Source organism: Cydia fagiglandana, chromosome 13 (assembly GCF_963556715.1).
Source record: "Cydia fagiglandana chromosome 13, ilCydFagi1.1, whole genome shotgun sequence".
Taxonomy (NCBI): Eukaryota; Metazoa; Arthropoda; class Insecta; order Lepidoptera; family Tortricidae; genus Cydia; species Cydia fagiglandana.
This window is the reverse complement of record NC_085944.1, coordinates 4,496,650-4,522,204: the sequence shown is the minus strand read 5'-3', so window position 1 is coordinate 4,522,204 and position 25,555 is coordinate 4,496,650. Positions and strand designations below refer to the sequence as shown.

The following is a 25,555-nucleotide window of genomic DNA, read 5'->3' as shown; positions in this document are numbered from 1 at the left end:
TTAAATAATGGACGAGGATTATTTGTATAAAATTAATTTTATTACAAAAAAGGCAGTTTGTTTTTAGAAACATTTTATGTTGAAAGATTCCATCAGGCATTTGCATTCCGAAAATTTCTGTTTAATACTGCAGTATCGAATATTCAGTAAATTCCGGCTTTTATTCTGAAACTCAATTATTAAAAAAAAACCCTATAAATAACTTATAATATAAAAGTACACCTGTTTTCAGAAATCGTATCGACAACTAATAACATAGGACCTAAATATACAAGGGTAACGTAGTTTTTGTTATCCGTATGTCATTGTAAGAATTAATTAATTAATTAATGGAGCAAGATTTAATTACATAAGTGATAAAAAATGCATGTAATAAATTGATCATGTTATTTGGGCGTTTTCAGAAATAAATATCGAATACCCGATTCTCACAGATCCCGGTGTTTTTGGGTTCTTTCAACTCAGAATCACTAGCATATTCAATTCTGATGATAAAATAAAATGTCCCAAAAATTTGCATGAAAATTGTACATTCCACTACGTCACGCACATACAAGTGAAAAAATTGTTCATACTAAAACGTGACGTAATGGAATGGACATTTTGGGACATCTTTTTTTAATGGTGGGATGGAGAATGCTGTCGATTCTGAGTAGAATGAGCCCAAGAACGTCCAGATGTGAAAGAATCAGGTTTTCAATATTTATTTCTGAAAACGCCCATTTACATACCATACGCGACCATAACAATACTTTGTACCCACATTATGACTTGTACAAGAGTTTAACTACTTACAATCACCACAGGACATCATCATCATCAGGGGTCATCTTGTACTTATTCTGTTAATTTTTTTTACAATTAGTATAAATATTAGAGTATGTATGAATTATTTTTAAATTACTGTCATAATAATGCCATCAAGATTATTGGTAGGTAAAAATATTAGAAGCAGTCGAATACAATGTATCCCCTTATATACATCTTAAAAGAATATAATTAAATTCCTTTCAATTCCTTTTTGAGGTCCTACATAATTATGTAAATTAAAATGTAGGTATCTACAAATTGGAAAAAAAATGGTAGGTAGGTAAGTTAAATTTAATGGCATCCAGACACTCGGTAATAATGACATATAAATATTGACATTCCTTCATTTCAAACCAATCACTACAAAGTTAAATTGACAGTGTCAATAGTAATGTCATTATGACTGATAGCGTATTGACCTCATAAATATTAAAATTCAACTTAAGCACTCATATGCAAAGGCCTGATGTTCCTATGATTCTGCAAACACTTTATAGTGCAAAACTTGTACGATTCGTATTCGAACGGTTTCTTCGGTAGCTGCATCCCACAGAGGAAACAGCGAGGCTGATCGGCTTTTACCTAAGGGAGACATTTATATTAATATATCATTCGATGAAAACAAAAATGAATCAAATCGGGCTTGTAATCATCCTATCTTGAACCTTAACTTAAAGCGACAGAGCTGAAATTGAAACAATTGGAGTTTTTCTAATAAATGCATGTTTCGAAAGATGCAGCGCAAAGAACGCTTCCGTTTATACGACACAATCGATTTTAAACTTTAAAAAGAATAGTTTAAAGTTGAAATTTGGTTGCAGGTGTAGTGTGAGAGAGAAGGCACGTGTAAAAACAATATTTTTGGACAAGGGGGATGATTTGGTAGACAGTAGAGGAAGACTTTATTTTCTTAGGTATGAAAAACTTGTCGACATATTAGGATTTTGTTCCCATGGTGTTTTGTTTTAAAATGGCGATTTAAATTTTAATGGTGTTTTCACTCGTAACATTTTTTTTTACATAATCATTACTAGTAAGTAGTTAGATATAGACACTGTTTAGTACAAAATCACTTTTTTTGTCATGATATCATAGGCAGGAAATTTACGGTACTTCACCGATTTTATATCAAGCAGATACGTCTGCGAGCGATACCATAGCTCGTTTTTTTAGCATTAGAAAAAAGGTAAACAATTGATGTGTCTTTTAATTGAAAAACACGGTTAAAAAATAAATCACGGCAAATATGTAACAATTATGAATCTAATACGATCATTTGTATTCTTCTGCTTTCATAAGTAATAGACACTGATTTTAAAAACCGTTTTTTCAATTAAAACTATTAAAAGACATGTCAAGATCGGTTACCTTCTTTCTAATGCTAAATTAATTCGAATGCATTTATATTGAAACCATAAACTATAATAAAACCTCGTTTTGTATTTTAAATGAAACAGCACTAACCTTCTCGGCATCAGTCATCTGCAAGAACTTGCTGGTCTTGTTCTTCTCAGCCATCTTCTCCTTCTCTCTCTGCCGTTTGGCCTTCTTCTGCTGTGCTTTCTTCTCTTTCTCTTGTTCTATGAGCTCGGGGGTAAGCGGGCCGGGGATTTGAGACTGCAAGGGGAAATATTGGTAATGCAGATGTCAAATCGTTGACGATTCGCGAGAAATACAATTCTTTTTTCACCACACCAGCTCGGAAAGGCTTACTTTGTACTTCAAAAACTGATAGCAAAGTTGCATTTTATTCACATGTGACGCAAAGTAATCAAATGCAAATTTTGAATTGTTTTCTTATGTTTGCTGATAGAATTGACATTTAAATGATGATTTTGGTTGATTAATATTTCATAAATTCATTTGGATTTGATTTGGTTTGATTTTGAGTGATATTTTACATATGTATAATATTTGCTTCGTGTTGGTGTTGTGAAAAATGTTATGTTTCACTCGGGGGTAAATTTTGTTTAACCCTCGTGCTTTAAAACCCTTGCAACGCTCAAGATTCCATTTTTCGAACCACTCGCTACGCTCGTTTTGGAATCTTTCGCCAGCGGCAGGGTCGTGGCGTCGGTAGGCAGTATGTCAGATTTTGACTTTTACTAACTTTTTTAACAATTTAAATTTGATTAAATTTTGAATTTTGTTTTTTTCCTTGCAAGTGTGTTGAAAAACGCCGGCGTCGTATTAGCGGAAGCAGTTATAAAGTTGACCCAAAAATTTTTTATTAAGCTATGAGCTTCATCACATATGTTCCTTGAGTAATTCTAAGGATTTCAAGCCTGGGAGGCAATAAGAAATGTGTGTCTACTCGGATTTGTAATGGATTCAAACTTTCAACCCCTTTTTAACCATGTTAGGGGATGAATTTTACAAAACGCTGAAATTACTTTTCCTGTCTTTTAATAATATCCCCAAATACAAAGATTCAAGTCCCGCGTTCGAATTTTTTTTTGATATCCATACAAACTTTCTACTCCTTTTTCACCACCTTAGGGGATGAATTTTCAAAAACGCTGAAATTAGTTTTCTTGTATTTTAATAATATATCGTTTTACGAAGTATCAAATTCCTAGCTTAAAATAAAACTTGAACCCCATACAAACTTTCATCCCCTTTTTAACCCCCTTAGGGGTTGAATTTCTCAAAATCGCTTCTTACCTCTTGTACACTTTATAAATGTAATCTAGTGTGCAAATTTCAACTTTCTATCATTTGTAGTTTCGGCTCCGCGTAGCAAAAATCTCCAACCAAATTTTTAACCTTTTTACGTTTTTCTTGTAAAATTACTATGAAATTGAAAAAACAAATATCAGAAATGAATTCTACGTCTTTGGTTTATACGAAAATGATACCAAACTTGCCCTAGTACCCACCAGGATCAGAGTAGATTTTTTTTAAAGATGACGGGTGGCGGCCGTCTTTATACCCCACCCTCCCCCCCACTTCAGGCTAGAAATGCTTAGAATTACTCAAATATCAGATGTGATGAAGCTCATAGCTTAATAAAAAAAATTTGGGTCATGTATGGCAGCGTTACATAACTGACTCCAGTATATGAAACACGTGTGCATTGGCCATTTACATACATCGGCTTTCTTAGTAAAGTAACGTAGCAGACCTGTATCACAATGTAATATTTCTCACGATATTGTCCTTCATCACAAAAAATAGTACGTAACACAAGTTCTGAAAACGTTACGGATTAGAAGTATTCGAACCCTCGAAAATAGGCATTGAAAGCCTGACGCCTGATCCACTAGTCTTAGCTTGAGAAATACAATAAATAGCACGGAAAGTCACCCTGCTATTTATTGTATTTCTCCGTTTTTAGGGTTCCGTACCCAAAGGGTAAAACGGGACCCTATTACTAAGACTTCGCTGTCCGTCCGTCCGTCCGTCCGTCCGTCCGTCCGTCCGTCCGTCCGTCCGTCCGTCCGTCTGTCACCAGGCTGTATCTCACGAACCGTGATAGCTAGACAGTTGAAATTTTCACAGATGATGTATTTCTGTTGCCGCTATAACAACAAATACTAAAAACAGAATAAAATAAAGATTTAAATGGGGCTCCCATACAACAAACGTGATTTTTGACCAAAGTTAAGCAACGTCGGGAGGGGTCAGTACCTACTTGGATGGGTGACCGTTTTCTTTTTTGCTTTTTTTGTTTTTTTTTGCATTATGGTACGGAACCCTTCGTGCGCGAGTCCGACTCGCACTTGCCCGGTTTTTCTGCCGTCCTGCCGGTTATCTCGAGGGTTCTTCAAAAAAGGTGTGTACTGGTTTTTAAAGGGTCGGCAAAACGCACTTTACACCCTTAGATTTGCAGGCGTCCATTGACTACGATAGAATTGATATTGTAAAGGCTTTCTTGTATATTTAGGGCGTTAAATGAACATTCTCGTCACAGTCGACACAAAAAAGGAGATAGGGTAATTCGCCAGTAACTGGCCACTGTTAGTGATTGGCCACCAAATGAATTCTATTCACCTATAAGCAGAATTCATTTTAGTATAAGGTTTCAATGAGTGGTCAGCCTTCAATAACTAGCCGCCTATAGGTGAATAGAATTCATTTTTAGTTTAGGGTGGCCAATTACTGTCAGTGGCCAGTTACTCGCGAATTACCTTATCTAATACTAACAACACCTACTACTGTCAGACAGTACTTAAGTTGTTAGTAAACTGCTAAAGCAACTTGTACGATAACGGAAATCAAACTTCGTCTATATCAAAATATAGACAAAGTTTGATTTCCGGAGAAGCATAGAATACGGTTATAATATCTAGACGAAGTTACAGGCAAGACTTAGTACCTACCTACAATATTATTATAATTATAAACTGAAAGAGGTAGTAAGGTATCTTATCGTTTTCGGGGGCCCTTGTGCAATAAGGAAAGATTAGTAGTAAGGTATGGATTGTTTATCTTTTCTGCTCTACCAACCTTCTGTACGAGTAAGTAAGAGTATGTGTACAAACGCAAGAGTTAGAAGCGACGAAAGAGCTTGCAGACGGTCTTCACTTTACACCATTGACATCTATTTCAGTTTATAATTAATATGTGACGTTATCTATGAAAAGGGACCTTATTGTCGATGGCGCTTACGCCATTATTAACAATGCTCCGATATAAATACAATGCCGCGCGACGCTGTGCGGCGTAAGCGCCATCGACAATAAGGTCCCTTTTCATAGATAATGCCCCATATATAGTAGTGTGACGACTTAAAAAGGCGAATCACAATACATCACACCTTACAAAACAGTCCCCCGCCGCGACTGTCTGTGTGTTTGTATGTTTGGTCGGGATAAACTCAAAAACTACTGAACGGATTTTCATGCCGTTTTCAACCTATCAATAAAGTGATTCTTGAGGAAGGTGTATAATTTGATGACCCATGCGAGGCCGGGGCGGGTCACTAGTATTTAATAAAAAATCATTTGATTTGTTTCCAAAGTTGTACCGACAATAGGTTAGTGCAGCGGTCGGCAACCTTTTAGCAGCCAAGGGCCACATAGTAGTTAAGGAAGTTGACGCGGGCCGCACTTTGTTAAATATGTGTGACTTTATCATACATCGTTGTTAGACAATATTACATACAAAATAGCCAGGGGGCTCGCGGGCCGCAAGTGCGAGGTCCGCGGGCCGCTTGTTGCCGACCGCTGGGTTAGTGAAACTGTCAATTTCCTGCGAACACAAAACTCAACTAGCGAATGGCACTGAGCTATCGTATAGAGGCAACCAGTGTAACTTGAGTTCCGTAACAAGCAAACCTCTTACGGACCGATTCTAACTTTAAGATACGTCAACTAATAGATCTGGGAACGATATGGATTAGATATGTCAGTGTCAAATGTGACGTTTCTTCAAACAAATACGTCACTTTTGACACTGACACATCTAATCCATATCGCTTGCAGATCTATTAATTGACGTATCTTAAAGTTTCGAATCCGGCAGTTAATCAATGTTGCGATTCAATTAAAATTAGGATTGGCAATATTTACCAAGAAATAGATAAAGATATCCATTGAATTAACAATAAACGAAGAATAATGAAAGTTGATGAATGAGATCTGAAAGGCCTAACAAAATCCGTTGTCGTGACTCGTAATTATAATTATTTAAAAAACCGGGCAAGTGCGAGTCGGACTCGCGCACGAAGGGTTCCGTACCATAAAGCAAAAAAAAACGGAAAAAAATGCAAAAAGAAAACGGTCACCCATCCAAGTACTGACCACGCCCGACGTTGCTTAACTTTGGTCAAAAATCACGTTTGCTGTATGGGAGCCCCCCTTAAATCTTTATTTTATTCTGTTTTTAGTATTTGTTGTTATAGCGGCAACAGAAATACATCATCTGTGAAAATTTCAACTGTCTAGCTATCACGGTTCGTGAGATACAGCCTGGTGACAGACAGACGGACGGACGGACGGACGGACGGACGGACAGCGAAGTCTTAGTAATAGGGTCCCGTTTTACCCTTTGGGTACGGAACCCTAAAAATGGCAGCCATCGTGGATTTCTAATTTTTTTATTCACTCCCGTCGAAAGTTAAATAGAGTTAGACCAAGAAAAGTCGGGTGCGATTTTGACAGCCCACGCAGTGCAAGTGTTATTTGCACGTCATAATAAGTTTGATGTTTAAAATAACACTTGCACTGCATGAACTATCAAAATCGCTGCAGACTTTTCTTGGTCTAACTCTAGAATAATTTATGAATCTAACCTATATTTAGAACTTTTGGCAAACCGCAAGTTTGCAGAGGGGCTACCGCGAAAACCGAAATTAGCAAATTGCGGGGATCTTTCTCTTTTACTCCAATAAAGGCGTAATTAGAGTGACAGAGAAAAAGGCCCGCAATTTGCGAACTTCGATTTTCGTGGTTATAGCCCAGTTCAGGGATCAGGGCGAACTAGGTACACTATACTCGTCTTAGAGAATATAACCAAACGGAGTGGTCATTAACAGGCGTTCCCCTCTGTCGAAAATAGGCGGCCAATGGTCAACCACATGTCAACCACATGTATGGACTGACGTTTATCTGACATGACGTACCTATACATTTGATGTGCCCCTCCCCCGCAAAAAACGGCAGACTATTTTGTACCGAAAATTATAGACATGGCGTCTCCGTTGGTTATATCCTCTAAGATACTCGTAGCTAGGAATTCTAGTTCGTTGGCCTAAATAAGCGTTCAACTAGGTAGCTTGTTGGAATAGAGACTGTCCTGTCCGGCCGAGCTTATGGAAGTGTGGAGTGAGTGACAGTAGATTGACAGGGTGCTTTAGAATCGTGCGTCCACTGTGACGTCATAATCCGTGTTAAACCTACGTATGAGATTTATGCTATAGCTGTAATGAAAACCGAGGTAGTAAACATGTGCATTTGATTTTATGAGGTCCTGGTATTTTGGCACTGCAGCAAGCAACCGGATTATCGTTGTAGTTATTATTTTATTATGTTCTAAAATAATAAACTGTAGGTACATTATGTCACATTGAATTTCATACAATCATGATTTAAAAGTCAATTCTACCATCCAACACAAGGAAACAACTCCAAATTTTCATCAAATTACTTTTCCACCCTTGTGGATAAAATGCAACTTTCACATTTTTGAACAATCAAGAGAACCTTTACGAAGTTAGTTTGGTGGAAAAAAATATTCATAATTCCTCCAATTCACGTCTTTCTAAATTTCGAGCATATGTTTAATTAGAACACTAATTAAACCGCAAAATACATCGTAATAAACTAATCAGCGTTTCTCCTTCAAAACCTTTGAGTAACGACCTATATGCCTCAAAGATTGCTCAAAGATAATTAACTAATACGCAATATAAACCAAATTAACACAACCATCATAATTACTATATTGCCTAATTAGCGTACGAGTCAATATTAGGATAAAATATGATTACGTATAGCTACTGATTATCCAAGCACGAAATGAATAAAATCGATTATTTTATTATTGTAAAGAGCGCATTATGAAATTGCCAATTAATAGAAAGAGCTGTCATAAATTTTATTGCGACGTGATGAGACTGATGAGGTGTGTAATCAATATTTTTATTACCTATACAACGATTACTTAATTAAAAGTGTGTTTTTAATTATTAGTTATTGGAAATATCGTTTTTTCACATTCTACTGACAACAAATAACTAAAAGATTTTACCTATAAGAATTGGTAAACAATGAACATAATACATATATTATATTCATTCTTATAAAATACAAGGTGATATTTTTACGCATGTTTAATATCAATGTAAAGAGTATAATATAAACCCAAAAGCGACGAATTCACGACGTCGCTGTCTGGTATTGTCATTATTTTTTTAAATTATCATCTGATTCTGTCTGAAATTTTGTGTTCACAACAATTTTTAGGGTTCCGTACCCAAAGGGTAAAACGGGACCCTATTACTAAGACTTCGCTGTCCGTCCGTCCGTCCGTCCGTCCGTCTGTCACCAGGCTGTATCTCACGAACCGTGATAGCTAGACAGTTGAAATTTTCACAGATGATGTATTTCTGTTGCCGCTATAGCAACAAATACTAAAAACAGAATAAAATAAAGATTTAAATGGGGCTCCCATACAACAAACGTGATTTTTGACCAAAGTTAAGCAACGTCGGGAGGGGTCAGTACTTGGATGGGTGACCGTTCTTTTTTTTTTTTTTGCATTATGGTACGGAACCCTTCGTGCGCGAATCCGACTCGCACTTGCCCGGTTTTTAGGTATTGTTGATAAATAAGTAAAGCAACGTCGACTGTTTCATAAGAATTATAAGTTATTCTCGACGCAAAGCGTATTTGAGTTCCCTTTAAAACTTTAATGTTGAGTGTTGACGTTCCTACTTTGAGAGTTTTCATTGTTTTGAAAATGCACTGGGGAATCTGAAGGGTATTTTGGTATATTAGCAAAAGGCTGTTTTAGCGTGTGTAGTGGTTTCAACCAGAATTGTCAATAGGTATGGATTTAAACCAATGATTTTTTTTAAAGTCACGAGTAATAAATGTTTATAAAATAATATTTAATTTTATTCTAGAGAGTTTTTTAAGGAGGTTGGAAACCGGTTGCGAGATAGAGGCCTGGATCCCCGCTCCGAGTCATTCCTGTTGCAGAGGTTGTCCATCGCGATTCAGCGCGGTAATACGGCAAGCGTTTTGGGCACCTTTGCACCAGGGATGACGCGGGGTGGGATATTTGACTGACGGGTGACTGTTTTGTTTTTGACTGTGTCTGTGTTTTTTTTTTATGTTATGTAATTTGTAGTTTGTAATTATGTGTTGTTATTTATAGGTTTTGTAGTTTTGTAATTTGGGTGTAGTGTAGTAGTTAAGTTGTATATTACCATTGTGAGTACGCTGTGATAATGATTTGTAATTTATTTTATAATGTAGATATTAAGAATTTGACAATATGTCAATTAATTTTTATTTTCAAAATAAGCCTGTATTCCATCTAATAAATAACTTATCTCCAGCCCGTAAAAAAAAATTAGTGATTTCAATAAATTAATGATTCATATAACATTTGGAAATTTTATTCAATATATCTTATCCATATCATAACGTCATCAATAAGCGATAAGTTTAAGTATTTATCTAGACATAGACACATATCATAAACTCCCTATTAAGTGATTGATATGTTCAAAAACCGCAAAATTACGGCCATGCGGCTGTATATTATAGGCATTATAACCCACTCTCGTATTTTAATGCCTTACATTATGTAGCCGTCACATAAACTACTATTTTTCAGTTATTATTGAACTGTATAGCACGTTGACAATCCCAGTGTCAGAGCATTCAGAAAAATAACGACTTAAGAACCACTGAGGCCGTCAACCAGCTCCACGTAAGGCCGGAGGTGGATATTTGTTAAATAAACTGTTTATAGACTTGTAGACCTTCTTCTGAAAACCAATAGTAGACCCAAACCAAACGGACGACCGGGGTCGTAAATCTTCTCATTCACGCTCGCATGGTTTCTCTGGTGGGGTGAGAGAGATAGATATATAACCCCAGTTGTCCGTTTGGTTTGGGTCTACTATAGTATTTGACGGGATGTTTTGTCTGAAAGCTATTCAAGTGTCGTTGTGCGGGGAGGCCGGTTGCTTTTATAGATTCTATTTAAATGCAACGTCTATAAAAATATCAATACACTGTAAGTATAAGAACTAAGGGGGAGGCCTATGTTCAGCAGTGGACGTCTTATGGCTGAGATGATGATAATAACTACAGACTAGCCGGGGCAGAGGCAGACCAAAAAAGCGATGGCGGGATGACCTCGACGCTTATCGCAGCGAATGGCGGGATCACGCATCAAACGGTGATGAGTGGCGGAAGAAAGGGGCCTTTGCCGAGCAGTGGAACACAAGGCCATTTAAAAACAAAAAAACAACGGGTTGCACTCCGGGAGTGCCGGCAGAAGTGAAAACTCAATGACATTGTAACTCAAAATATTAATAACAGCGCCATCTAGTGCAAAATGTCTCCAGCACTATGTATAATTGAGGTTAACGACATCTAACGTTATTTCGTCACATTACTTGTAACCCCTAAGCACATCACTGTGAGTACTACAGTTATATTAATACCAGTTTGAGGGAAATTTACTAGATGGCATTTAAATCAAACACAATGACACTGTCCGTCACACGTGACGTCACGCAATCGCCCTGCGCCGCCTAAACGAAACAGCAGGCTCAGGCATACATTTTCGCCGCACGGTAGAAAGAGAGGGTTACGCCTTACGCTGTCTCGAGTTTAACATTTTGTCCCCACCTCAAAAAGTGTACAGCGCCGCTAAAGAAGTTTTCACTTCAAAAAGTATAAGAAACCTCTTACCTTAGCGTAGTTGTATTTATCTGGATGTTGTGCCTGGAATAGCCTGAAAGCTATTCGAGTGTCGTTATGCGGCGAGGCCGCATATGGGGTCTGTAGCTGATTGTTCTTGATGCAGGGGTCACCGCCCGCGGTAAGGATTTGACTGCGCAAAAAAAAGTTATATCAGAACCAAAAGTACAAAATAAACGTATCGGAATCATCGAAGGGCCAAACAACGAAGTGCATAGGAAGCTATTAATCTGATTCTAATGAGTTTAAAATTTTTAATCTAAGCATTTCTTGTAAAATAATAACTGTTGCAAAAACATCAATGAGCATAGTCGCGCTACCCCCTCTGCCACGCATACGGTAAATTTACTCCATGTTCGAGTCGAAAGTGTCTTTGTGTGACGTCCGTGTCTTTGAACGGACCAATCACACAGTACGGGACTTCGCTCGCCTCGTCCCGCGCACCCCCGCATTTTTGGCATCATCGGTTGCATGAAATAATTGCTCTGAACTCACTCATTTCGCTCACTTCGCTCAGTGGATCTTTAGACTACATTGTTCAAAAGCGAGTAGAGAGAAATGTCAATCAATCAATCAGATACACACAGCCACCAAGTGCGACTAAGGTGGCGAATCACGCGATACAAGCCTGCCATGTTTTCCCGACACCCTCCGAATTCTTCCGAACCGCTCCGAAATCTATTCGCAACGTCTCACTCGCACCTCGCTCGTCACGCTCGGCCGGCTCATTCGAATCATGAGTGGGAAAGAGCACACAAGGAACACTGAGATAGATGAGCGACTGAGCGAGTTAAATCATCAGTGAGCTGAAGAGTGAGCGAGTTCAATCAAAAGATATAGTTCATTTAAATCACTCACTCGTGAACGACATATGTCTAAACTTGTATTACAGTTATCACAGATTAAATGATGTTTTTTTATGTAATTAGATGGTCTTTTGGTACTTTGGGGCTAGGTTGATTTGTGTAAGATAGTCTTATAATATTTATTTATTGATAGTATACAATATACATACATACTTACGTAGTTAAGGGGCTACCCGAGGTTTTCATCGATTTTTGACAAGTTTTGAATCGTATCTCCTTCTTTTGTACTACAGATAAAATTATAAGACACACGGTTATCGGTTCTTCAATCTTTTATCTCCGGTTTTGTCCACCGGATTTTGAAAAAAATGAATACTTATTTTTTTATGAATTTTTTAAACATTGTCTAAAAAAACACTTTTTTCGTATCTAGTTTGCAGTGAAGGATCTTACATGTACGAAATCTACATATTTGGGTTCGTCTTTGAAGTCTCAAAAATCGTGTCCAAGGTTTTCATTTTAAACTAATTAACACAAAAGTTATGGCCAGAAAACCAGTTTTTTAGCCTAAAATTGTTCAACTTTGATGCCAAATATCTCGAAGACAATGAACTTTAAAGTAAATATGAGATACCATATTGCTTAAAGCCGTTGCTGTTAATATGATAAGCTACAAAAAACATTAGAAAACTAAGGGGTTCAGATCGAAGGTCATTGGCGTGGGGGAGCCCCTTAAGGAATACACTCACGTGACCATCTCCGGTTTGGCTGCTATAGCGGCCTTGTGCAGCGCCGTATTGCCGTCGGTAGGGTCTCTCGTGTTGCAGGCCTCTTCCAAAGACCCCTCCCAACTCTCTAGAATAGTCTCTAGGGAGATCTCGTCGCCTGATATTACCTTCCACATCTAGAGTAACAAGAAATATACACAGATGTAGTGCATAATTATTTTCCATCGTATTTTCACTGAAACGTATGAGCGTGTCTTGCTATTTCAGTCAGTCTCGGTACAAAAAGTACTGAGGTTCGCTGAAGCAGCATGACAAATACGAACGATTCCGAGAAAGTACGATTGAAACCAATTATTCATTACATCTGAAGTTTATTTTCCAAGTAGGTAAATTACAATGCGCTTATGAAAGTGTATGTAGGTAAGTTTCCGAGTGATGTTGAGAGAAATAAATATAAAAAGGCGCCCATTTATGGTGTTTATACCCAAATATTTATGTTGTACTTATACTTTTCTTAGTATAATTTTTAACTCTTTCCCATACTCCGCGAGGTGAATATAATGAGGTAATAACACCTTTTCAATGTGACTCGCGTTTGACAGTTTTTTTGGTGAACTAGGCATTCAATGTTTTCTTTGAAGCAGCCGGTTTTTTTAGTCAATTTCGGGGTTTAGGACATAGTAACCTGTACGACCTAAATAGCTTTTCATTAACTTACCAAAATCGTTTAAAACATGTAGTAACTTTAGTAACTTTACCCTTTTCACATTATTAGGAATCTTCGTTGCCTGAGGCTTCTTCTCCCCTTTCTCCCCCTTGTCTCCTCTATCTTCTTTCTTCTTCTTTCTCTTCTTGACCTCCTTCTTTTCCATCGGGCCCTGGTCTTCGCTGTCGGAACTGAGCGGTCGGGCGACCACGACATCGTGGACTAAGTCTTTGCGCGAGTTTGTGATATGACCTGATTCATACAAAATTGTTAGTAATAACAAAGAAAATTGAGCACATAGGGGCTTATAATATTGTCATAGTAAATTTTGTAGTCACAATAAATTTAATGCCATCTTTCGACACAGGATTAAAATTTTTAAAACGCCATATGACTTTGGCCCATGTTCTTTCACTGATACCTATGTGTTTAATTTGTAAATATCAAACGGTGTCGCCATCTACACGAGTATAGGCCAAAGGTGCGTTTTTCTTGATTTTCCGAGGCACGTTTTTTCTTAGACTTTATTTATTACACGTGGGATTTTAGGGGCCAAATTTTATGACAGGTAGTGAGATTCTACAAACTATCTTACGAATTACTTAGAGAAAACATCGACAGGCATGTTACTATATCCAAATATGTTTCACTCAAAAATACATCAAAGCACCTTCTGTCATCTAACCTTGTAGGATAACTGGTCAGGATCAGCTAAGACTTGTAAATAGATTTTGTGTAGGTTCAGTTCGATAATTTGTAACTTATTTAAATTATATTCTTAAGAAATTTTTATTAAAAACAGTCTTACAGTTTTTTTATTGCAGTTTTACAGTTAATTTATGTAAAATTGCTACACCTTATAAAACAAAGTCCGCCGCCGCGTCTGTCTGTTTGTGTGTATGTATGTTCGCGATAACCTCAAAAATTACTGAAAAGGTTTTCATGCGGTTTTCACCTGTCAATAGAGTGATTCTCGCGGAAGGTTTAGGTGTAAAATTTGTTAAGTTTTTTGTAACTCGTGCGAAGCCTAAAAGCTACCGTACCTTTGGAGGTCTGTTCCGAGAGGGTCTTGATCCAGTTGGTCGGGGTCTCCGAGTCTATGTAGCAGGGACCTTCGTCCTCGCTCGACATAATTTGAGTGGGGAGGGGGCGGGGGGCACGTTCTCTGTAACAGACCCACTGTTTAACCAACTTCATAAGGGCAAGGTTCTATGATTATTTACAGTACATATGGTGCTATTTTATGTCTATTTTTAGGGTTCCGTACCCAAAGGGTAAAAACGGGACCCTATTGCTAAGACTCCAGTGTCCGTCCGTCTGTCTGTTACGAGTACCAGGCTGTATCTCACTGGAGGCATTGGTAATTTTTAGGGTTCCGTACCCAAAAGGGTAAGAACGGGACCCTATTACTAAGACTCCGCTATCCATCTGTCTGTCTGTCACGTGTCGGTGGGCGAGAGCGACTCGCACTTGTCCGGTTTTTTTTTATACAGTTCACCCCGTGAAATTCAGTCAATATTCAATTGGTTAACGTAAATTAACACCAAAACTGCTAGTCATCGGCACCCACTTTTCAGGGTGACATCATGTTACTTTGAGTCACAATTGAATATGCCAACAAAAGGAGGGTGCCGACAATAGGGGGATTTACCCTTGACCTGACAAGTACAATGTGTTTATGAAGTGAGTTGACGGTATCCAGGTAAGTTATTTATAATCATATATAATAATAGGCCTTTTCATCTGTGTCAGATGTTTTAAGCAGCATCCCGGTAACGACACTTGCGTTCGTGGCTGTATAGCCCTATGCGGGAGAGGATCCCTCGTACACACACGCGGCAGGTGTATGCTCCCCCAGGTGGGTGGGGGTTGGAAGCCTGCTCGTGGCGCCTCAAGCGTTTTTCTTTTAAAGAGGAAAACCAGACATCGTCGTGCTTGGATTGGTCATCATGAACAACACGTCGCCACGTGGGTCGATCTTCGGCCAGTTTCTGCCATTGGTTGCATGAGATATTAAAGGCAACCAATATCACGCTTGACACAATCTTTGACAATCTTTTTTTTTTTGTCTTGATAATCATATATACATCGTTAATATATTTCCTAATAAAAAAAATTAATTTGCTACCAAACGATAATTAGTAAAAAAAACCGGGCAAGTGCGAGTCGGACGCGCGCACGAAGGGTTCCGTACCACAATGCAAAAAAACCGAACAAAAAAGCAAAAAAAAACGGTCACCCATCCAAGTACTGACCACTCCCGACGTTGCTTAACTTTGGTCAAAAATCACGTTTGTTGTATGGGAGCCCCATTTAAATCTTTATTTTATTCTGTTTTTAGTATTTGTTGTTATAGCGGCATCATCTGTGAAAATTTCAACTGTCTAGCTATCACGGTTCGTGAGATACAGCCTGGTGACAGACGGACGGACGGACGGACGGACGGACAGCGAAGTCTTAGTAATAGGGTCCCGTTTTACCCTTTGGGTACGGAACCCTAAAAACTATGTCAAAGAATAGTAAAAAATGCTATTGGACCGTAAGCCTGGAAGCCTGGAACACATTTTTATGAGCATGTTCTTACCAGACCATAATTCGTAAAAGTCAGCTGCCACTCCGTCGGAGCTGACTTGAGGCTATATCACTGATGGAATGGCAGCCATAATAATTGAAAAAAAATAATAAACTTAAAATAAAAAAGAAAACCAACGGACAATAAAGTGGAAGACTATCCTTCACTCCCGTCAGCATCAGGCCTTAACTCGGTATCTTAACCGCAAGATAAGAATACCCGTCTTTTATTACAAGCTTTTATTTAGTTTCACCTGACCGTTGTCTGTAATCAAATCTTGCAAGTTAAATTTGATCCACTTCCCGGTTTCCGATTGAGCTGAAATTTTGCATATACGTAAGTCGGGTGACAATGCAATATTATGGTGTCATCGAGCTGATCTGATGAGACCAGAGGTGGCCATAGGAACTCTGTGATAAAACAATTAAACCTAATTAATTGTGTTTGGGGTTTTTAGAATTGTCTCGATGAGTATTAATTGCCTGTGGAAAGAAAAGTACAGTCAGCGATAAAAGCTTGTAACTAAAATGAAATTTTTGCCAAAAACTTATTTCTAAATGCGGAACAGGATTCATTAGTAAGGGACGGGTAGTCTATCTCGCAAGATACCGTCGCGACGCTCCTGTGTCTACTACGAGAAATAAATGTAAATTATTTAAGTACCAACGATTAATTGTCTACTAAATAAACCTACTATAGGTACTTACCCCTGTTACATCTAGCCCCTAAAACCCCTGTATATAATATTCGACCATTACACTCACCTCGACTTCGCCCTGTCGATAAGTTTATTGGGGCTCTTCTGTGTTTTTTTGCGTTCTACACTAGTATCGGAGCCGGTTTTGGCGGGCAGCTTGGTTGTCGACGCTATTAGCGCTTTCTGGAATAGTTCCATTGTGTCTAAAACAAAATTAGCAGTGTAAATTCAGGTAAATACTAAATTTATTTGATGGGTTTCTTACTTATGAAGCAAAGTAATAGACGCAACAGTATCTCGGGTTTTTTTTTAAATAGGTACATATATGCGTTGTTTAAAGGGACATCTCACTTATTTTATGTATCAAGCAGAAGTTGGTACAGTTTCATAACTGTACCAACTTCGTTTGTACTAACTTTGTTTTGTTGTCGTAGCTACATGCCACATAGCTACGACAATATCTGATACCACAAAGCGCGCAACAATGTATGAGACGCTCTTATCTACAAATGAGATTCATCATCATCATAACTTAAAGAGCTTTGCTCTTGTTGATGGAGTAATCACCAATTATTTCTTTTTTCAGTCTTTTAATTTATAAGTAATTCTAGGTTTCCCTTCTTCTCTTGTCTTTCAAATGAGATTATGTCAAATAAATATTAACGAGCTTTATTGTACATTACGTAAGCATTTATTGTTGCTGACAGTACACACGTACATAGCAAAAGTGGTAAATGTGGACATGTACTCACCATACACTTCCAGACTAGCCACCGTCTCATGGACCCTCTGTATCTCCTTATACGTCGGTTTCCTCGTCGGGAACGGCAGTACCCTGACCCGAGGGTCATCCCTGCTTAAAGGCGAATTCTTCCCGAAGAGGGCCCCTTGGTTGATGGGTCCTACGGCCCGGTAGAGGATGTGGGAGCACCCGTTAAGGTCTTCCGTCCAGCCGGTTATTATTTCTTGAACATGCTGGACAAATAAATGTTTATTTTGAAATAAATAAAAATTGTGGAGGTTAACGTCGTCTTTATACAATTTACTAGGGAAGTGTCCTCCGGACACCATGAAGACGGATCACCATTGGGAGCTAGGGACATTGGAAGGTCAATTTACTTGCTGTATCATGTTAAAAGTTTTTATTTAACTTGCCGTGTTAGTAAATCAGCGGTGGAAAAACGCTTTATTGTGCAAAATAACACAGCAAGAGACATATAGCACAGAACATTCACATAAAGGCGAACTTATCGCGAATATTACAGTTTTTATCAAGAGACTTACATCTAAGAACGCGGCCTGGTTGTATCTCCTCAAACTCGCACCAGCCGACTTGGGCGCGCTTCCGTGCTGATCGCGCGATGCTTGCGCCTGACCTAAGACATTATAGTCAAATATTATTTTTCAAGCTCATCTCAATAAGTCTTTCGCGGGACTGAACTGGAATAAAACGCGTGATATGTCATTACTCATCAGTTAGTTTCTTTATAGCCACATACTTTTACTGTCAGAAATAACATCCTATGGAGAATTGTTATTGAGGAAGCATGTGGTTCAAATAGCGGTTTTTAATCTACCCTTAATTTAATCTAGACACGCGGCAGCGTGTCAAGCCAAGTTCAAGCAAAGGAACTGGCTAGCCAGCGCCAAGTGTAATATTACACGAACCACTTGGTGCCACTTTTGACCCTTCTATAACTCAAAACATCTTTAACGTAAACACATAAAACTACGTGTGTTTAATTATATCCATAAGGACATCTAGAAGCCCAAATTTCATGAAGCTAGCTCAAACGGTTATAAAGATATGAAGGTCAAAAAGTCGTAAATTTTAAGACTGACTGACATACCTATAGTACCTAAACCTAACCTACTTCCAGATGACATAGAAGGATGAAATTTGGAATCCAGCTCAGTTATTGTGTGAAAGCGTAGGAAAAAATCTAAAAATTAAAAAAAGTTATAAAATAGGGGGGGTCCCCATACAAAAAAAACCATTTTTTATTGTGACTGACATATAAGTACCTAAACCTAACCTACTTCCAGATGACCTAGAAGGATGAAATTTGGAATCCAGCTCAGTTATGGTGTGAAAGCGTAGGAAAAAATCTAAAAACAAAAAAAAGTTAATAAATAGGGGGGGTTCCCATACAAATTTCTTTTTTATTGTGACTGGCATATAGTACCTAAACCTAACCTACTTCCAGATGACCTAGAAGGATGAAATTTGGAATCCAGCTCGGTAATTGTGTGTAAGCGTAGGAAAAAATCTAAAAATAAAAAAAAGTTAAAAAATAGGGGGGGTCCCCATACAAAAAACCTGTAATACGCGCTAAACAACCGGCCAACGGTGTGTCGTTGGCGGCGCGCGGCACCACATAATTAATACAAAGAACAGAAGTAAAAAACATGCAGCGGAAACACAAGAAAAAACATTAAATCTCAATACCTGCCTAGTTTTCTTTACAAAAAGTATTGATATCCCATCAAAAACATAAATGTAAAAAAGGAGAGCCAAGTTCAATACAAAAATTATGCTTGGCTGTGGGGTTCGCCGCAAAAAGAATGGAGATTTAAATGAGTGCCAAGTTCTATGCAAAATCCAAATATGTATTTATAGGAACAAAATAACATTATAAACAAGTATTAAACTCTATTTCTTTGCTTTATTGGGTACCTATAACAATTGCTGTTATTTAAAAAAAATGTGAGATCTTAAAGTAGGTTAGATTTGGCTTGGCCAGTTTTTATCAGAATTACAAAATATATATGTTGAATAACTTTATAAAATGATTGATGTAATGAAAACTGGCCAAGTCAAATCTAACCTGCTTTAAGATCTCGCATTTTTTTTAAATAACAGCAATTGTTATAGGTACCCAATAAAGCAAAGAAATAGAGTTTAATACTTGTTTATAATGTTATTTTGTTCCTATAAATACATATTTGGATTTTGCATAGAACTTGGCACTCATTTAAATCTCCATTCTTTTTGCGGCGAACCCCACAGCCAAGCATAATTTTTGTATTGAACTTGGCTCTCCTTTTTTACATTTATGTTTTTGATGGGATAAACCTCACCTTGACTACTCCGTGTGACGCAAGAATAATGCGTTTTATGCAGCACACGGCGCCGGCAAAAATGGCGCCTGCGAAGTGTCCTCCGGACACCATGAAGATGGATCAGCGTTGGTCAGATGGTAACCTGAACTCTGCAGTTAAATTCCTGTGAAATCTACCAATTCATTTCCATTAACCTCACCTTGTCCACGCCGCGTCACGTAAGAATGATGCGTTTTATGCAACACAGCGACGCCGCCGGCAAAGATAGCGCCCGCGAAGTGTCCGCCGGACACCATGAAGACGGCCCAGCGCTGGAAGCCCGGGACGAGGAGGCGCGAGCAGCGCTCGATCCAGGCGCTGCCGTCGCCGTCTGTTGATAGCTCCTCCTGTAGAACAAAGTTATGATATGACATGGATAATTTACACAGCTCAAGTTGATGGTGCGACGGTGGCGCCATTTAAGGCGCGCGGACGTGTGCACGCAAACAGATTTTTGTCACTCCACTCGCTCTGCAGTATTATTATTTGTTACTCGTGTTTTCATATCGCCACTTGCACCATTCCATTGACCCGGGTTTAACCGGTTAAACCTTGAGTTACCAGAGTTACCAATACAATTTGACATTGGGTTAATGGTTTAACCGGTTGTCCCCTGGTTAGTGAGATGGTGCAAATTGCGCTTAGTAACATAGTATATATATAATACTAGCTTTTTCCCGCGACTTCGTCTGCGTGGAATTAGTAGGTACCAGCAGCTAGAGAAAGTACAGCGCCTGGATAAAATCTAATAGCAATTCGAGCATAATATGCTTTTGTTTACACCAATTAATAGGCACTTCATTAACTTTCTCATTTCCACCCCCCTTTTCACCCTCTTTAGGGACGACTTCTGACATAAAAACTATCCTATGTCCTTCCTCGGGATTTAAATTATCTCTATGCCAAATTTAAACTAAATCCGTTTAGCGGTTTAAGCGTGAAGAGGTAACAGACAGACATTCAGACAGACACACTTTCGCATTTATAATATTATATATTAGTATGGATATGGATTTTAACTTGGCTAATATATTTAATAATTGTACCTATGTCAAGTCTCCATGATAAAATATTAGTAGACCCAAAACAGATTGTTGTTCAAGTAGAAAATATTATACTGTAAAGCATGATCCATAGCCCTCTACTGAGTTACGTTATCCATAGACTGGTGGGCGCACTAAACCAGATCAAATTATGCGCAACTTGCCTTCCTATGATGCAGCAAGCACCTATAGATACAAAAAACTTGTCCCTTGGTGTTAGTAAAGAAGGCCTTGCAGTGCCGAGTCGCCGCAGCAAACAGATCACTAGCGGGGCCGTTGCTAGCGCCCTCTGTTTCTGAGTCACTGCCGGAGACGCTGGAGTTGTCATCTGAAAAAAAGAAGTATTTATGTACTGTAAGATTGGTATGTGCTAGTATCAGATAGAATTGAATTAGTTGGTATCACGAATCAGGGTGCAGTGACCATAAATAGGATTTTAAAATGTAATCAAATTCTAACGAGAATCTTACTGGTACTGGCCAGATCCAAAATGGCAGTTACATCTAAATAAACAGGAGGAACAATGATAACAACATGACACTATAATGTGAACATGAAAATTAAAATACTGTCTGTGTTCACATCACAAAAATGATAGAAATAGAATAACTTTCTTAGATATTTTTTTATCAAGCAGTAATGTCTGCAAATATGTATCAATAGAATATGTATCTGAGTATGTATATCTTGGACAAATAATATCACCATCAGATCAGTCTAACAAGGAAATTGAAAAACGAATATCAAATGCATGGAAGAAATTTTGGTCATTAAAAGAGGTTATGAAGGCGAAAGAAATACCAACAAGCCAGAAATTTAAAGTTTTTAATATGTGCATTGTACCTGTACTCACCTATGGATGCCAAACTTGGGCACTTACGGGGAAACAAGAAAAGAGGCTTGCTACATGTCAAAACAACATGGAAAGAAGCGTGCTAAACATTAAGCTTAAGGATAGGGTAAGATTGTCCATAATTAGAGCCAGATCAAAGTGTGGGAGAGTGGTCAAAAAGATTAAGCAACAGAAGTGGCGGTGGACTGGCCACATCATCAGAGAAGGGCTAGATAAGTGGACAAAAGACCTTATCGAGTGGTACCCAAGGGGGCACAAAAGGAAAAGAGGAAGGCCTACTCTTAGATGGTCAGATGACCTTAAGAGGATAGGAGGAGTGGACTGGCCCAGGAAAGCAAGAGATCGCGGAACCTGGAAGGACTTGGAGGAGGCCTATGTCGGAAGACAAACTGAAGTTGTCGATGGGACGTAGAATAGTGAATAGTAATATATAATATAGAAAATAAGGTATATTTTTAAGTAGATAGAACTTCAGTAATAAAGGCTATTTTTATTTTTATTTATTTTTATAATGTCTGCAAATAATACTACAAATATTTATATTAAAGGAAATAGTACATTTCGATGCTAGTGCGGAAGGTATGTCATTACTTCACGAGTACTGAGATATCTTGCCATGAGCCGCAGGCGAGTGGCAAGACTCGGGACGAGTGAAGAATGACATTTCCGCACGTGTATCGAACGACGTTTTTTAATACAGTTGCGAAAAAATAAGAAAAACATTGTTAATCGTACACTAAACAAAAGTGGTAACAGTGACAGCTCGGTTAGACGTCGTCTTTAAGTATATTATATCTATGGGCGTTTGGCAGCTATTCCGTTCCATTCAGTCAACTTATTAAGAACGGAATTTTCAATATTCAATATTAAAAAATAAACGTGTTATAATGATGAAGAGATAAGTAATTAAATATGAAATATGTAATATTTTTCGTATTCTTACATTAACGGTAGGTTTTTATGCTGATTACGACGTTTAAAGGAAACTAATATTAACACTCATCAATAAGTAGTCGTGAATTGGAACAAGTATAAATTTAAAAAAATTGGAAAAGTAAAAAGCACTAGTTCGAGATAACCAACTTTCCGCACGCTAAACAGCTACGTAAAGTAGCACTTTTTGAGCAACTGTATTAAAAAATTTATTACATACTTAATTCATCGCTTCTGGCAAGACTCAAACTTGCAACCTTTGGAACATAGGTTTGATTGCTACTACCAAATGAGCTAAGGTTACAAGTTCGAGTCAAGCAGTAAATATTTCAATTTTTACTTTAGTCACAGAATAAATAATAGTACTAAGTGCAGAAGACTCACTCTCTAACAAAACGTGTCTGTTACGATCAGCACAGATATGGCCGCTAGGTGGCGACAGCGCCACGCGCGGCTTATGGCAAACCCCAAAATTGGGGCCGAACGGATGTACTTTTAGCTACCTGTAGCAAAGCGATGAAATCGCGGAGTGAGACACGCCTGCTTTAGTAAAAAACCGTAAACCTCAATAACATACCTTGTCTTGAACTAAACTGTCCCAATGTAAGTGGCGGCTTTCCAAACAGTTTCCTCTTCAGGTTATGCGTGTGCCAATGATTTTTGTAGTGTGCCGTTTGTTGTAGACGACTCTCGAAGGGGCCCACGCCGCAGCACGAACAACAGTTACCATCAGAAGGCCCAGTGAGGCTCAGTGCATTGAGACGTTTAATCACACTTGCTTCATCAACTGAAAACAGAATTTTTATCAAATTTATTGTTTTATTTTTTCGCTACTGCCACAAAACATGAGCTAAGCTAATCTTGCAAGACATAAATATTTCATAAATTATGCAAGACTAAGAAATCTTTGCCCTACTATGACTATGTGTATGATGTTATAGGTTATGATGGCGATTGTTTTAAAAGTATAGTTCTAGAAATATATTAAGAATATACACATACCAACTTGATGAGACTCTGTGAGCATGCAAGACGCAACTTTTAGACCCTTGAGCAAATTCTCAAAGTTGTCCAAATCGTAAATTTTCACGGTTTTAGCAGCAACATTTTCAGTCTTCGAAGCCATAATTTATGAAATATTGATCTTTCTTTTAACACAAGTTTATTATTAGGCAGTTATGAGTTTCCTGTACGGAAACCACATGCTCGTGGCGTGCCCGAATCGGAAGGAATTAATTAATGCAAACTATTGTGCAATTTTATCCGAAAAGTGGACGTAAACATATGTTTTTGACATAATTGAATTGACAACCTGCTGAATTTGGGGCCTGACAGACACCAACCGCCAAGCATGTTTAGACGTTTTTATTAGTTGATGAATTATAAACATGATTTAAATTTAATAAATAATATTGCTTATGTGCTCTTGTAATTTACTACAAAAATAAAACAATATTATTATTTATTAATATAAAAAACGTAGTTAGTTAAATTGATACAGTATACTGAGACTCCACAGTCAAACTAAATGTAGTTTTGTGGAGCATTGTATGTAACAATAAAGTTGTAACTTCTAGTATAATAAATAATTAAATAAAAAATAAATAAAAATAAAATCTATGAATCACAAATTGAACTAAAAATTCACCATATGAAGCTTCTACCAAAATTGTTTTAACTACTCGGCAATAGATGGCAGCACTCAATACTAATTTAGTAGGATACTACTATTCAACACTAGATGTCGCTTAAATCAAAGATACAACAGGTTTTCATTTTATTTATTTTTGTTTGGACTTCAAATCTCTCCTTTTCCTCGTAAACATACATACCCTTTTTAAGGAAAGGAACGCAATGCTCTTTGTAAGTACTTTATCGTTGTAACTGAAATTAAATGTACCAAAAAACTACAAGTACCTACAACAAATTGTATAGATACAGTAACATATATATTCGCTTTCAAAGCCCGGGCATGTTTCCCGGAAGCGAGCGAGGGCTCGCGCAAGTCGTGCAGCAGATAATATTCGTAGGTAGTTATTCTAGGTAATGCATTTTGTTACATCCTTGGTGATTGAGGGTCCTTTTTCTGAAATTGCAGTTAAGCTAAATTTTGCTTAATTTTATTTAACGTCCTTATATTTTTTTCTTCTTCTCTGATTATAAATTTTCGATTTCAGGTTGTTTCTATAATTTTTTAACCCGTGCCAACTTGCATACCATGCGATATACGGTATGAGAAAGACACCTTTTTTAAGGTAAATGGGAATAAAATTGTATCTGTATATTTTATTATAAATAATGATTACGTCATTACTGCCAGTACCTAGTTGTGCAACTATTTTTCATTACTAAATTATCCATAGGTGTGATAGGTGCCATAAGGTACGGGTGTCCATTATATAAATAAGAGAGAAATTGCATTTCCAACATACTTACATACCTATAGTAGGGACCCTCTCCTTATCATTTAGCACCAGAAGGTACTTACTGTAAAACCTGTAGGTATCTGTAAACTCTAACACATTCATTGCCACTAAGTGCTACGGGTTACGCTCGTAGCGCGTAGCCACGGTCTCGCCGTATGTAGCGCGTATCCGCTACGAACAGTGTACCCGACAGTCGGGTTCTTGGCCCTGAATGTGCTAAGGCCCACTTGCACCATCTCAATAACCCGGGGCTAAGCGGTCAAACCGTTAACCCAGTGTCAAATTGTACTGGTAATCATGGTAACTCCAGGTTTAACCGGTTAACCCCAGGTTAGTGGAATGGTGCAAGTGAGCCTAAAGGGTTAAACAACCGTAAATCGCTTTAAAAATGAAGAAAATGTTTTACAGGTAGGTACCTACATTCATATTTGACCAAAAGTTTCACTCGTCAGTAAACTCGTCCTTTGTACGACTTCACCTCAAAATTCGTAGCA

At 37.9% G+C, this 25,555-nt stretch overlaps 1 protein-coding gene and 1 long non-coding RNA gene across 2 annotated transcripts in view; one reads left to right on the top strand and one right to left on the bottom strand.

The window, feature by feature from the left end:
- Window positions 1-53: 53 nt before the first annotated feature.
- LOC134670028 (tRNA endonuclease ANKZF1-like) lies at window positions 54-23,908 on the bottom strand. The gene is made up of 13 exons (XM_063527697.1): window positions 23,638-23,908; window positions 23,213-23,422; window positions 21,014-21,177; window positions 19,967-20,153; window positions 17,989-18,080; window positions 17,457-17,679; window positions 16,772-16,907; window positions 14,479-14,600; window positions 13,488-13,687; window positions 12,751-12,905; window positions 11,187-11,328; window positions 2,275-2,427; window positions 54-1,392 (listed from the first exon to the last, which is right to left on the bottom strand). The coding sequence occupies exons 1-13, from the start codon at window positions 23,759-23,761 to the stop codon at window positions 1,252-1,254; spliced, it is 2,049 nt and encodes a 682-aa protein (XP_063383767.1). The 5' UTR covers window positions 23,762-23,908; the 3' UTR covers window positions 54-1,251.
- Window positions 11,340-25,555, top strand: part of LOC134670037 (uncharacterized) — a 366,992-nt gene continuing 352,776 nt past the window's right edge. The window contains exon 1 of the long non-coding RNA XR_010099005.1: window positions 11,340-12,034. This is a non-coding gene — a long non-coding RNA (uncharacterized LOC134670037). The remainder of the gene's footprint in view (window positions 12,035-25,555) is intronic.

What these genes read in the sequence shown, in the direction of transcription:
- LOC134670028 (XM_063527697.1), bottom strand. Translation starts at nt 23,761, where the DNA reads ATGGCTTCGAAGACTGAAAATGTTGCTGCTAAAACCGTGAAAATTTAC. An exon ending in CTCGGAACAGACCTCCAAAG is followed by an intron (nt 13,688 to 14,478) that starts GTACGGTAGCTT and finishes TGTATGAATCAG; the next exon opens with GTCATATCACAAACTCGCGC. An exon ending in AGATGACTGATGCCGAGAAG is followed by an intron (nt 1,393 to 2,274) that starts GTTAGTGCTGTT and finishes TGTCTCCCTTAG; the next exon opens with GTAAAAGCCGATCAGCCTCG.